General features: G+C 36.7%; 1 protein-coding gene across 10 annotated transcripts in view; it reads right to left on the bottom strand.

Moving 5' to 3' along the window:
* AHI1 (Abelson helper integration site 1) overlaps positions 1 to 12,425 on the bottom strand; it is a 101,780-nt gene that overhangs the window by 83,358 nt on the left and 5,997 nt on the right. For 9 of the 10 annotated variants that reach the window (XR_002437620.1, XR_002437619.1, XR_002437618.1 and 6 more), the window contains exons 3-8: positions 11,659 to 11,780; positions 4,563 to 5,173; positions 4,149 to 4,306; positions 2,931 to 3,141; positions 1,974 to 2,166; positions 39 to 134 (exon numbers count right to left, since the gene is read on the bottom strand). Coding sequence is in view for 7 of the 10 variants with exons in the window: in XM_021393236.1 (XP_021248911.1) it covers positions 39 to 134; positions 1,974 to 2,166; positions 2,931 to 3,141; positions 4,149 to 4,306; positions 4,563 to 5,173; positions 11,659 to 11,780 (1,391 nt within the window). In the remaining 3 variants the exon portion in view is untranslated. Of the gene's footprint in view, positions 1 to 38; positions 135 to 1,973; positions 2,167 to 2,930; positions 3,144 to 4,148; positions 4,307 to 4,562; positions 5,174 to 11,658; positions 11,781 to 12,425 lie in introns of those variants that run through there. The other variant, XM_021393240.1, reaches the window with a different exon arrangement.

The following is a 12,425-nucleotide window of genomic DNA, read 5'->3' as shown; positions in this document are numbered from 1 at the left end:
GGTTACTAATATTTCCTTCCTTTAAATATTTACAGTACCTTTAGAAAAGCCCAACAGATTTTTCGGAAACCACATTCCTGAATTTGTGCATCAGAGTTGACTCTCACTTCATCCATACTGAGAAAATCAAGGATCTGCAAGCATTAGTAGGAATATAACTGTACTTCTAATGAATATATATTTCATGGCAAGAAAAAAAATACAGCTGAAAATACACTAGATGTGATCTATTAAACAGATTTCAGTTTTAGACAATTACAAAAAAAGCACTTCTTCCACACATGTACACAATTGGAAGTAAAAGAACCTTTTGCATTTTCATGATGACTATTTATGATCTGTTTTAAGAAAAGAATTTTTAAGATCAGGTTGCTTTTTTCCCCTTCTTTCTCAATCAAAAAGGAAAAAGTTCATGTGTAATTTTCATAAATCTTACAGTTCACAAATAATACATATATATAATAAATCCTAATAGGCAAAACAAGCTGTAAATTAATCTAACTGGAAAAGATCAGTCAAAAAGCTAATTTGCCTTCCTAACTTTCAGTTACGCCCATGAGATTCTCCATTTTTCTTGTCAGACTAGAATCTTCTCATATATAGCAACTCCTGTAAGTTTATCAAATGTACAAAAACTTAAAATAATTTTCTTTTTTAAGTTATACTTCAAAAACCAAGCTGCTTTAACAGCAGTCTTTTGGTGCAGCCATACTTTTGGTTCCATCAACACAAGTCCCATGAAGAATCTTTACTCTCAACTTCAGTTACATTTGTGCTAAGTGAGACTCTTAATTCTAGAGATGTGTTTATTCATGAGTATCACAGAAAATAAACATATGGTGATACTGTATATACAATGTATTTGAAATATAATAAAAAAATATTGTGTTAGCATTCTGATTTCAGTTAAATACTGCAGAATCTCTCTTAATATACACTCTTAACAATTACTGAAGTACTTAAGCAGAAAATTATGTTAAAAACATACTCTACCATTTCCAAAACGTTAACAAAAAACAAGGCAACAGCTTGTTCATTGGTACAATGGAAAACATGTGCTGCTGCAAGCAAACAGACTCTGTTTTTGAGTTTCCAGTACTTAAGCTTCTTTTCATATTTCAAGAATTGCCATCCCAGATACGTGGACAGGCTGGGAGAACTCATTGAGAGTAGCCCTGCAGAGAGGGATTTGGGGGTTCCAGTGGACGAAAAGCTGGACATGAGCCGCAGTGTGCACTTCAGCCCACGAGGGCCATGAAAAAGATCAGAGGGCTGGCGTACCTCACCTGTGAAGAAAGGCTGAGGGACGTGGGCTCATTCAGGAGAAGGTACTCTGGGAAGACCTCCCTGCGGCCTTCTTGTACTTAAAGGGGGCTTATAAAAAAAAAAAAAAGGCAACTTTTTACACAGTCTGATAGTTAGACAGAAATACTTTACTGAGAGGATGGTGAGGCAGTGGCACAGGTTGCCCAGAGAAGCTGTGGATGCCCCCATCCCTGAAGTTGTTCAAGGCCAGGTTGGATGGGACCCTAGGCAACCTGATTTAGCGGACGGCAACCCTGACCACAGCAGAGGGGATTGAAAATTTAACATTCTTCCCAACTCAAGCCACTCTATGATTCTATGATGAATGTGGAAAATAAAGCATTATCTTTTTTATGTAGTGTCATCCCTCCTGATCTGGAGTGATCTTAATGAGTCTTTACACTGAGTTTGTTAGCCGAGTTCATAAGAAAGCTTGACTCTTCTTACTTCCTACAGATCAGGGTTGGTTTTTTTGGGGGCTTATAAATAAATGGTATCAATCATCAATACTACTTTTTGAGATCTCCACTTAATTCTGTGTATTAAAGCTTGTCTAGTAATTCAATATAACTGAAATAAAACACTTGAACAAGTCATATATATACTCTTGAATAAACACAAACTTTACAAAATCATAACTATCAAAACTTTGAGATTTTTAATCTTACCTCAAAAAATAGAATTACTCGAGGACTTTCTTCAGTATTTTGAATAAAATAATTAAAGTGCTCATTAAATATGACTTGTTCCTCCCATTCTGGAACCGCTGATTTAAACAGTCTGAAGTCATATGGCTGCGTCATAATAGGAAGAATATGGTCTATTTGCTCTTCCTCGTAGTAAGATACAACTTTCCTCTCACTGTTTAAAAATTTCCAAAAAGTTACAATTGTTATAATGTCTTTAAAAGAAGAACTCAAACAAAACAGTACCTTCAATTAATGAAAGCAAAAAAACATACATGATAACATGTATTTGATTTTAGAAAAAAAAAATCAAAAAACACACAAAGTTTAAAGCAATTGGCAATGTACATAGCGATGTGGCACAGTGAACTTCAAAATTCTAACAGTCATGCTACTGTGACCAAATTCATGCATAATGATTTTGTTAGTATCTATGGCATAAAAAGTATCAGAATTTGGTTTTCAGGAAAATTATGGATAATGACAGTGAAACGAAATAACGAAAGCGATTAAAAAAGTGTGAAGAACTAAACTTCACTTCAAGATTTTAGAAGTTCTTTTATGGACATGAAAAGGGAAATGCTGCTTATGCCCCAAGAGTTTTGCTTACTTATTCTAATCTTGGCATCTGAACCAAGAAAATTTGAGAAATTTTCTCTCAAGAAAGAAGACAGAATAAACAGTGCTTTAACTACGCAGACCTTAAGAGCAATAAAAAGGTAGCATAAAGTATTTGAAAGAGTCAAAAAGGAAAGAACATCACTCTAATTTACTGTAGGCATTAATATGCATTATCAGAGATGTAGAAGCTGCCAAAAGACCTTGCAAGCTTCAAATTCAGCATTATTTTCAAATTACATATATATTTTTTATCCCTAGAAAATGGATTTGTAACAATCACAGACAATAGAAATAGTTTACTAAAAAAGAAAAAGTCACCTATGATCCTTCTTGACATATAAGCCACTTTTCTGATCAACAATATGGATTTTAACTACAGGATGAGATACCAGATCAGTTTTAAGTCGATCAGATCGATGGATATAAATTCCCAACACAAGATCATCATCAAAAACAAATTTAGACTGAGTTGAAATTTCTGAAGTCCTCATTTCCTCATCATTTTCTGCAGTAACTCCTGCGTTATTTTCTAGAAACAGTGACAAAACAAACAAAAAAACTCAAAACCCAGAGACTACCATGTGACAGTTTAACAAGTAAAAATACTTGATATTCTCTTAGCATTCAATAGTAAAGTAATAGCACTTCATATGTTCTTTTTGTACTAGGCTAGATTAAAATCATAAAATTTGCAGCATTTTAAACATGGTTGAATGCATACAATACACATAAATGCATGTAAACTATTTCTATTAAAAAAATATTTAAGAGCAAAGGTCTTTCTCTTGATTGACATAAGCTCTTCTCTGCCACAATTACTTAAAATTAATATAGTTTACTATCCTGCCCTAGGATACAGATTATTATTTTATTTAAAAAAAAAATGATATAAGCTGATGCTTTCTCTAGTGCATTTTCCCTGAATCTATCAAACACTGGCTAAATAACATCCCAATTTAGAATTTACAGTGAGACTGCCATGTTAGTTAACAAAAGACCTACTCCTCATGAAGTTCTGTAATGCCCTTTTTGAAAGAATAGCTTCCTATTTTGGACTCTGCAGTATTTGAGGAAATTAATTCTCCAATATGACTATGTGCTGCCTGAAAAAGTATTTCTTATATTTGAACAGAGCAACATGTTAAAACAGTAATGATACACCATTTCTAAAGTAAGATGTGATTAAATAAAAGGGTAATTAGAATATGCAAGTAAATAATCCGTAAAGCTGGTGTGTATATATATAAAATATTATATTATTTTTAAAATACACTTGACAACTTCACAATTTTAAAACTAACTCCAGTAAATGAATTCTCAAGATTATATATAGATACACCAAATTAACTTCCTTAAAATTGAGTGTTAGAATTGGAAGCAAAAAAAATACAACTAATTAAAGAACGTAACTTCAATTCCAGTCTCAGTCACTGTTGTGATAGTACTGGTGGCAAAATATTTAGATAACAAACAACAAAAAAAACAACGACGAAGTGGTTTGGATAGAGCAGCACACCGTTCATTTTGCTGGCAGACCTTTTTTGGTTTTCTTTTTAACCATCTTTGCTTTAGGTTTCTGTTTTTCCATGCTTTCCTCCAGGTTCTGTCCTTCTGATACAAATTCTCTTTCCAGTAAATGATTTTCATTGTTACCTTCTGCTGGATGATGCTGTAGGTCGGAAAGGGACATTGCACTGCAATGTAATGGATTACCATCAGCAATTGCATTCTATTGCATATGGAAAAAGTGTATGGAAGATACAGAGTCTGTAAGTTTAATATTGATATCAACACCATTCTGAAACACTGTTCTGCAACATTCATTTCATAACAGAATTATCCAGTTAGTTCATCACTTAAAATACAAATACAAAAGGTCTCTGATAGACTATTTTAATATGAAAAACACTGCTTAAGATTCATACAGAAATGGTATACTTATCACAATACCTTGTTTCAGCTTCACATACAACTGCAACTTCTTTCTTCTTTTTCTGCTTTTTGCCCACTTCATCACTCAATGCAACTTCATGGCTCTGATCAGTAGAGGTAAATTCAGACATCTGTTCTTTAAGTTTCATTCTTATTTTCTTTTTAATTGCATTTACCTCATTCTCAGCCACATGCAACTGATAGGCTTGAATTAGCTCTTCTTCCTCTTCTAATTCAGTTGCATTTCTCACTTCTGTGAAGGAACTTTTAATCTTTCCATCACCTTCTTGATGAGGTACATCTGTTTGTGATTTACTTTTTGTCTTTTTCCTTGGAAAATCATTAATCTTTTTTTCAGAACTCTCCAATTTAACTTCATATAAATTGTCCTCCTCATTAAATTGTTCTTGTGACAATGATTTCTTTTTCTTCTTGTTAGACTTTGTTTGCTTGTTCGCCTCTCCACTAATAACATCATTATTTATTTTCTCTGCAATTGATGTTTTCTCTCTGAGTTTATTTTTTGTAAATCGGGGACTCTCTTCTTCAGGATTGTATGTGTTGTTTATAATTGCTTCATCATTCCCACTTTCTTTAGTTAGATCAATATTACTTCTGAAAGTGTCAAGCTATAAATGAAAAGAATATAAAATACACTCGTAATAAAATTATGTTCTAAGGATGAACATACTACTTTGTGTTATTTCTTTAACATCACACAAAGCAAAATCAAGGATCCAATAGTTTTCATGTTTAAAATTAACAAATGGCAGGCTGAAAAGCAACAGATAATTCTCACAGGAAAAAAATATATATTTGTATTTGGGCACTTCACCTTCAGTATAGTTTTACTATGTTTTCAAATGACTCATGTATATCTAGCAAAAAAGAAACTAGCAAGTCCACTCCGTAAGTATCCACCAATGCTTTACACTATGACAGACTTGAGAACAGCAAACAGCATGAAAACAAACATTTTCATCTATTTAAAATGCAAGTTAGAGACAAGCTTCAGGCTCAGCTCTTTGGAGTATTTTTCACTGCAAGTTAGTTGCCAAAGTTTGACACTGAAATTACAATAAAAAACACAGCAAGCAACTGAAGACCAGATCTCTAGGAAGCTCAACAGACTGCTGTTTCTAAGTGCAGCTTCTATAAAGTCACTGTGGTTCATCTACTCTTTTTTCTTAAATAAAATTCTCCTGAGTTTCCATATGAAACATTACTAATTGACTTTAAAACACAAAGAATGTACATGAAAGAAGCCACAGAACAATTTAAGAGTCTGCATGAAAACCTTTTATTTGCTGAGTTTTTAAGTGCACTAACTAGAATTCCTCACTCTATATATTAAACAAAACTATCCTAGTAAATACAATTAAAAAAAAAGTGTCAGGAATTTAACATTAAGTATACTTATCAAAAACATCAGAAAAATCTAAACTCATTCACATACCTTTTCAGTAGATATATTTATTTTCAGCTCCCCATGTCTAAAAACAGTTTAAATTATCTCAATATGAAATCATGAAAAAGGCTGTCTTGTACCTTCATCTTTTTCTTGCTTATACCGGTAACATCCTCTTTATTCATAAGTCAATGATTTAAGAGGATGCACATATAGATAACACAAAATATAATTAATGCTTTGAAAACGCTTTGAAATATCACTAAAACCTTGTAAAAACTAAGTAAAATAAGGAGGTAGATAGTCTATTAGAAAGCATTATCTAGATCTCCACAGATAGGCTTTAACTGCAGAGTATAAGGAATATATATGTTAGAGCACTCCAGCCATTGCTAAGACAGAACAGGTACTATTACTAAGGTCATGCTGATTGTAAGCCTTTGATAAATCATTACTCCATTAAGCCTTGTACTGAGCTTCCATGGCAAAACGTTGGTAGCAGGGCGGCTGCAGGGGTGGCCTCTGTGAGCAGAGCCCAGCCACGCCCCATGTCAGATCACAGCCAGATCCAGCTGCTCCAACAGACTCACTGCTGCCACAGCTCAGCCATGAGTGATGCTGGCTGTGCTTCTGTGAGAGTAGATTTAAAAAAAGGTAAAAGCATTGTGCAACAGCAGCTGGGAAACAGGAGTGAGAAATGCGAGAGAAACAGCCCTGCAGCCCCCAAGGTAAGTGCAGGAGGAGGGCAGGAGATGCTCCAGGTGCAGAACAGCAGCTCCCTGCAGCCCAGGAGAGGCCCACAAAGGAACAGGCTGTCTCCCTGCAGCCCGTGGGCACTGCGCAGAGCAGATGTCCACATGCAGCCATTGAGGAGTCCGTGGTGCAGCAGTGGATGGGGCCTGAAGGAGGCACAGCCCATGGAGCCCCACAGGAGCAGCCTGGGCTGGAGCTGCAGCCCATGGAGAGGGGGGCACAGTGGAGCAGGAGGGCTGGGGGAGCTGCTGCCCATGGGGACCCATGCTAGAATAGTGCCTGGAGGGTGGGCCCCATAGTACAGAGCCATGTTGGAACAGTGCTTGGAGAGCTGCAGCCTGTGGGAAACTCACACAGGACTGGTTCAGGAGGGACGGCATCCCATGGAAAGGACCCCACACTGGAGCAGAGGCAGAGTGACCATGAAGGAACAGCAGAGACGGAGCATTATGGACGGACCACAGCCTCCATTCCTGTTCCCTTGTACCACTTGGTGGAAGGAGGTAGATAAGAGTGGATGGAAGACATCTTTTTAGCTTGCATTTAGTTCTCACTACTCTAGTCTGTTATCAGCAGGCAACAAATTAATCTTCCAAACCGAGTCCATTTTACCTGTGACAGTCATTTGTGAAAGATCTCCTTGTCCTTATCTCATCCCATGAGCTCCTTTTTCATATTATCTTTTTCCTCCTTCTGTTGAGGAGGAGACAGGCTGTGTGGTTCTTGGCTACATACCAGTGCCAAACTGTATTGCAAAAAGAATTCTTTGAGAAAACCCAAAGAAAAAAAAAAAACAAAAACCTATTACCTGATCTGTTCGATTGTTTCTAAAATAACACTGGTGTGCAAGAGTCCTTTCCTAAGAGAAACCTGGATTTTGCAAAATCCTGCAGGAAGTATTAACTAGAACCTGTTATTTAATAGGCCTACAAACAGGTCTAGGTCTACTAAAATGCAGTATGTCACTTCATTATATTTACAGGAAAAAGACATCAACAAACAAAAAGCAGAATATCCTCATAATGAGATAAAAAACAATCACAAACTAGCAAATTCCAAGAACATTAAGAAAATACTGCAGGCAGCACAAAGCTGTTTCAGGACAGCTCTTGAAACACAAGAAACGCATAGCCTGTGTAATCTTAACTCAGGCTATGTTTGCTACACATACTATTTAATTAGAAAAAGTAATTAAAATAATACTTGCATCAGACTAGGTGCTGGACAGATGAGAGGACACTGGTATAGAGATCATCCATTTGAAATGCAGAACCACAGGAGATCAGCTAATAGCAAATGTCTACGTATAACACACTTGATCCAAGTTAGAAAAAGCATCTCATCCAGAAAAGCAGCTCAGAGGACAGTCATAGCTCTGGACAAACTCCAGCATGTCTGAACCTGACCTCCCCCACCTAAAGCACAGAACAAGCACAGAACTGGCTTTTTTTCAGGACTGCCACATTAGGATAACTGGGCAGAGGAAGCCACCTGCCCTGAGAACAAGCCTGCTTGTGCTGCTGATTTGACAGGAGGGAGGTGGTGCACAGACAAACAAATGCAGGCTGGGTAACACACAAGCCAAGCTCAGGTACTTCTCACTTGCCACCTGTGCTCCAGAGCTGACACCCAGTAGTCTATTCTTTTAAAAAGACTTATCAAATGTGTGTGTGTGGAATCTGGAAACACATGAACTGGTTTTGCCTATGATATCAAGCATTACAGAGGCAACTGTACACCTTCCGTAATACTGACAGACCCTAAAAGAGTTAAGAACAGTCATTTGACAACTCACTGAAGCACTGAGCTGGCCACTGATTTTACTTGCAGCTAGGTAGTAAATAAAAAGCCTGAAATGGACACACATAATGCAGTCCTGTCTTGAATATATGCCTTAGTTATCAGTGTGCGCTCATCTCGACATTATCAGCTGGTTAGGCTGCAGTCTAGGAAAGAATTTCCTGCCTCAAAGTCTTGTTTGTCACCTGGTAGAAAAATTCATAGACTTTTTTTTTTTAATTATATATCCTCTTTTCTACCACAAAATCTATACTGACATAGATGTATTAAAGCCTTGCTTGGATTTAATACCTTAGATGTATTAAATCACTGCTAGGTCTGAGGTTTAGCTCATTCTAATAACTTGTAACAAGAGGTACAACTGGGGAAAAAATAAGTATGGCGACTGTTAGCCTTGGAAGGGTTACTAGCAAATTTCTTTCCTGACTGTGTCTGAACTACTTGCTTTTTCAGCCCTGCCTTGAGGCTTCATAACCACTGCACCTCTAGCTACTAAGTGGCAAAGCAGACCTTTCACTGGCCACAGCTGACATCTATATCCATTCGCATTACCATCTCTTCATTCCTATCAGCTGTGACTTCAAACTCATCCTGCCCTACTGTCATGGCTTCTCCTCTTCCAATCAGGCTGCTTCCTTTCTGTCCAGCCAGTGGGCAACACAGAATGCAGGAGGCAAGCAATCTCTTTACCATCAGTTCTGACATTTAAAATCACAGCAACCTCCTGCAGTACCACACTCAGGTCTCAAGGAAACAGTATACTATGAAGGAAAAGGTTTTATTACTTTAAGAAAGGCTAGGTTCAGTAAGGACAGAAGCAGCAGCATGGACCATTTCCAGTGGAAACATGCTCTCAGCCATGACCCATTTCTGATCAAACCTGGGAAACCATTTATGGCAAGTACGTGGCACAAACATCACTGATGAATTTCACATTACTTCAAGACATCCGAAACTCTGTACAGTTGTTATATGGACTAAGCAAAACTGGAAGAGAACGAGACAAATCTCTTCACCTCCTTCTCTTGCTTCCTCACAAACATTTATTTCTCACAAAGAAATGAAAGGTATTCGGTGAAGCATTTACAGAAATTCCTACCTAAATGAAGCATGGAAAATATCGACCTCAGCTCTTACATCTTTGACAGACTTTAAGGAAATATTCAAAACTGTCAGTGCAAGGTTTCAATACATGTTATTCTCAATTTTTTTTTTAGTGTTTTGATTGGTTTAAATTCACCCAAACCATAAAGTTAGGTTCCACACTAATACTAAAAATGCTTCTTTATTTGTATTAGCTTTTGTTTCCGTTCAGCATGATTCTACTTCAAACATTTCTAGATAACTCCAAAACAGCAGCATTTTTACATCAGAACCATTTGAAATGAAAACCAATTGAAAAACCATAGTAAGCTTAAGATTTTCATGTGAGCAGTATACAGTTGCATGTGAACGCACTATTATGTGCTCAAAGACCTTAAAGATCATCTACTCCCAACCCTGACTCCTGTCAGGGTCAGAAAATTTATATATTACATTTGGGCTGCAAAAGATTTCTGCATTATTTCGTTTGCAGGCTTTTTAGCATTGCTTTTGCAGAAGTCTTCTTTCAGAAACTGCTGGTTTGGAGTTGTTAGCTGTGACTGGGGCATAAGTAATTTGATAGCCAGTAACACGCTGAGCTTCACTGTAGAATGAACCTTCATCCACTGTGTGCATTTCTTTTTCCTTTTCCATATGGAACAGTCTTCAGAAGGGCACTACTGTGCTTTGCAATCTTCACTTGATAACCCTTAGAACAGGGCCATAGTTAAAACTTGCCTCTGATTGCATCAGGGACTATACAAGCAATCAAGAGGCACTGTTCAAAATGCAAGTCTGGCTGAGATATTCAGAAGGACGTTTTGACACAATTTCTTAAGCTGTCACTAGGTGCATGTAACTGTGGCAATGTTTGGATCCTATGTTTCAAAACCTGTAATACAAAACATCTTAGCACAGATGCTTGCAGCCCATCTGTGTTTCCCCTCTTTGCTACTGAAGTGAACCTAAAAACAGAATAATTTACTCTCGTAGTTACACATGCCAGCAAAGCAAGAGACTTCTTTATATTTTAAACATCACACTGATTCTCTGTATATACTATTGACTATTTACTATACGCTCCAAGGCTAACAAAGTACATATATACACATCCATAGAAATTCTAGCTTCAGATGGTCAGTCAAAAGACAAAATTATATTTCTGCAGGAAAACATTAAGCTTTATCTATAATAATATTTAGTACAGTTACAGTTGCCTTTTAAGCAAATTTTTTCCCTTGGAAATTCCAAACATCAATAGCTGGGATTACATAGGACTCAAACACTATGCTTCTCTTCAGGAAAAATGCTACGATATGAACTCAGGAATTTTTCAGGTTGTTTTAATGAGAGATATGCCACAAACAAAAAAGCCATCTAACCATGCAATCATATTGACAGAAGCATTCGTAATCTGCAAGTTATAAGCTAAGGCACCATCTTTAAAATGGGTGTACTGCTTAAGTAGACATGTAATGACACATGTAAAGAAACATAGCTCAGCACATGCAGAAATATGTTGATTATGGAGAACAAAATGAAAACAACATTTCAAGTGTCACTAAATACTGTTTGTAAATTCCTTTGTCAGTAACTTTGGGGAATGAAATTGATGATGATCTAAATTCTCATTAGTTCTCAATTCACAGATGTATTACACACCTGTATTACTCTCAAAACCAAATACTGTTATGGCTACAATCCTACATTATTTTATCATTCAAATTCCTACTGAAGTCAATAGTGAATTTGAAAACTGTAACAATTTTTTTTAAAAAAAATGTAATGGGAAAAAAGTATGACAGACTTCAAATGAGTGCATGCCTTCATATACCACTTATTCTTTTCCAAAGTTACGTACCAAATAATTTTGACATGCCGCTAATATAAAAGGATTAACTTCTGGTACATAAACAATAAATAAAACCCTTATCAAAACCAAAACACATGCAAGCATTTCATTCGAAGTGTAAACTGTATTTCTGCACATTTTCTTTCTGCAGTACATTTCTCTGGTCTTTTTCCATTAAGGAAGGCAGCTAAACAAAACTTGGATCCATTCAAACTTACCACAATATTCTCTTGAGAGTGGAGCTTCTTTTTCCTTGATTTCTTTTCCTCTGTTAGGCCAGCATGACGTCTGAAGATTTCCTCAAAGCGAACTTTGGTTTTTGCCTTTGCCTCACTTTCAACTGAAAAAAGTAAACTAGACTATGATTCAAAAACCACTACTCCTATAAAAGTGCTTTAACACATCAGGAGGCAGTGATTACTTTTATCAGGAAAAGTTCAGCAAGAAATGTACTTAGTATTCAGTTAAGAATTTCCACTGACAGTGTAAACTGCAAGAGGACCACTCGGCAACATGGTACAAACACACATGGCTGCTACTCATTGTTGAAACCAGCACTATTTTTGATTTGTTTCCTCAAGAAAGCAGATTTTTGAACAGCGCACACACAACATGATCAGCAAAAGACCTTGGCCTAGCCAAAGCAGAGTACAAACAATTGCCTTCTTCGTTTATGAGTAGAAACACACACAATGCAGGTTAACATGCTATCCCCAAGAGAAGGAGCAGCTCTGGGTTCTTACTGAGCCTGAAACCAATCTGCAAGAGATAGGAGCACCTGAAATCAGCTAGAGTTAAGAGCCTCTGCCTTTCTCTGAATCATGACATTGCTATCAGAAGTAATTCAACCCTTGAAGTAGCAGGTGTTCCAGCCCTGCCACCCATACCTAGGTAATGCTTAATTTGCAGCTAAATGATTAAAAATGCAATCCAGCACACCACCAGAAAAAGCTACTGAATCCTCAGCTATAGCATATTTATCATT

This window comes from Numida meleagris, chromosome 3 (assembly GCF_002078875.1).
Source record: "Numida meleagris isolate 19003 breed g44 Domestic line chromosome 3, NumMel1.0, whole genome shotgun sequence".
NCBI classification, from domain to species: domain Eukaryota; kingdom Metazoa; phylum Chordata; class Aves; order Galliformes; family Numididae; genus Numida; species Numida meleagris.
The sequence above is the reverse complement of the archived record's forward strand: the minus strand, read 5'-3'. Positions and strand labels throughout refer to the sequence as shown.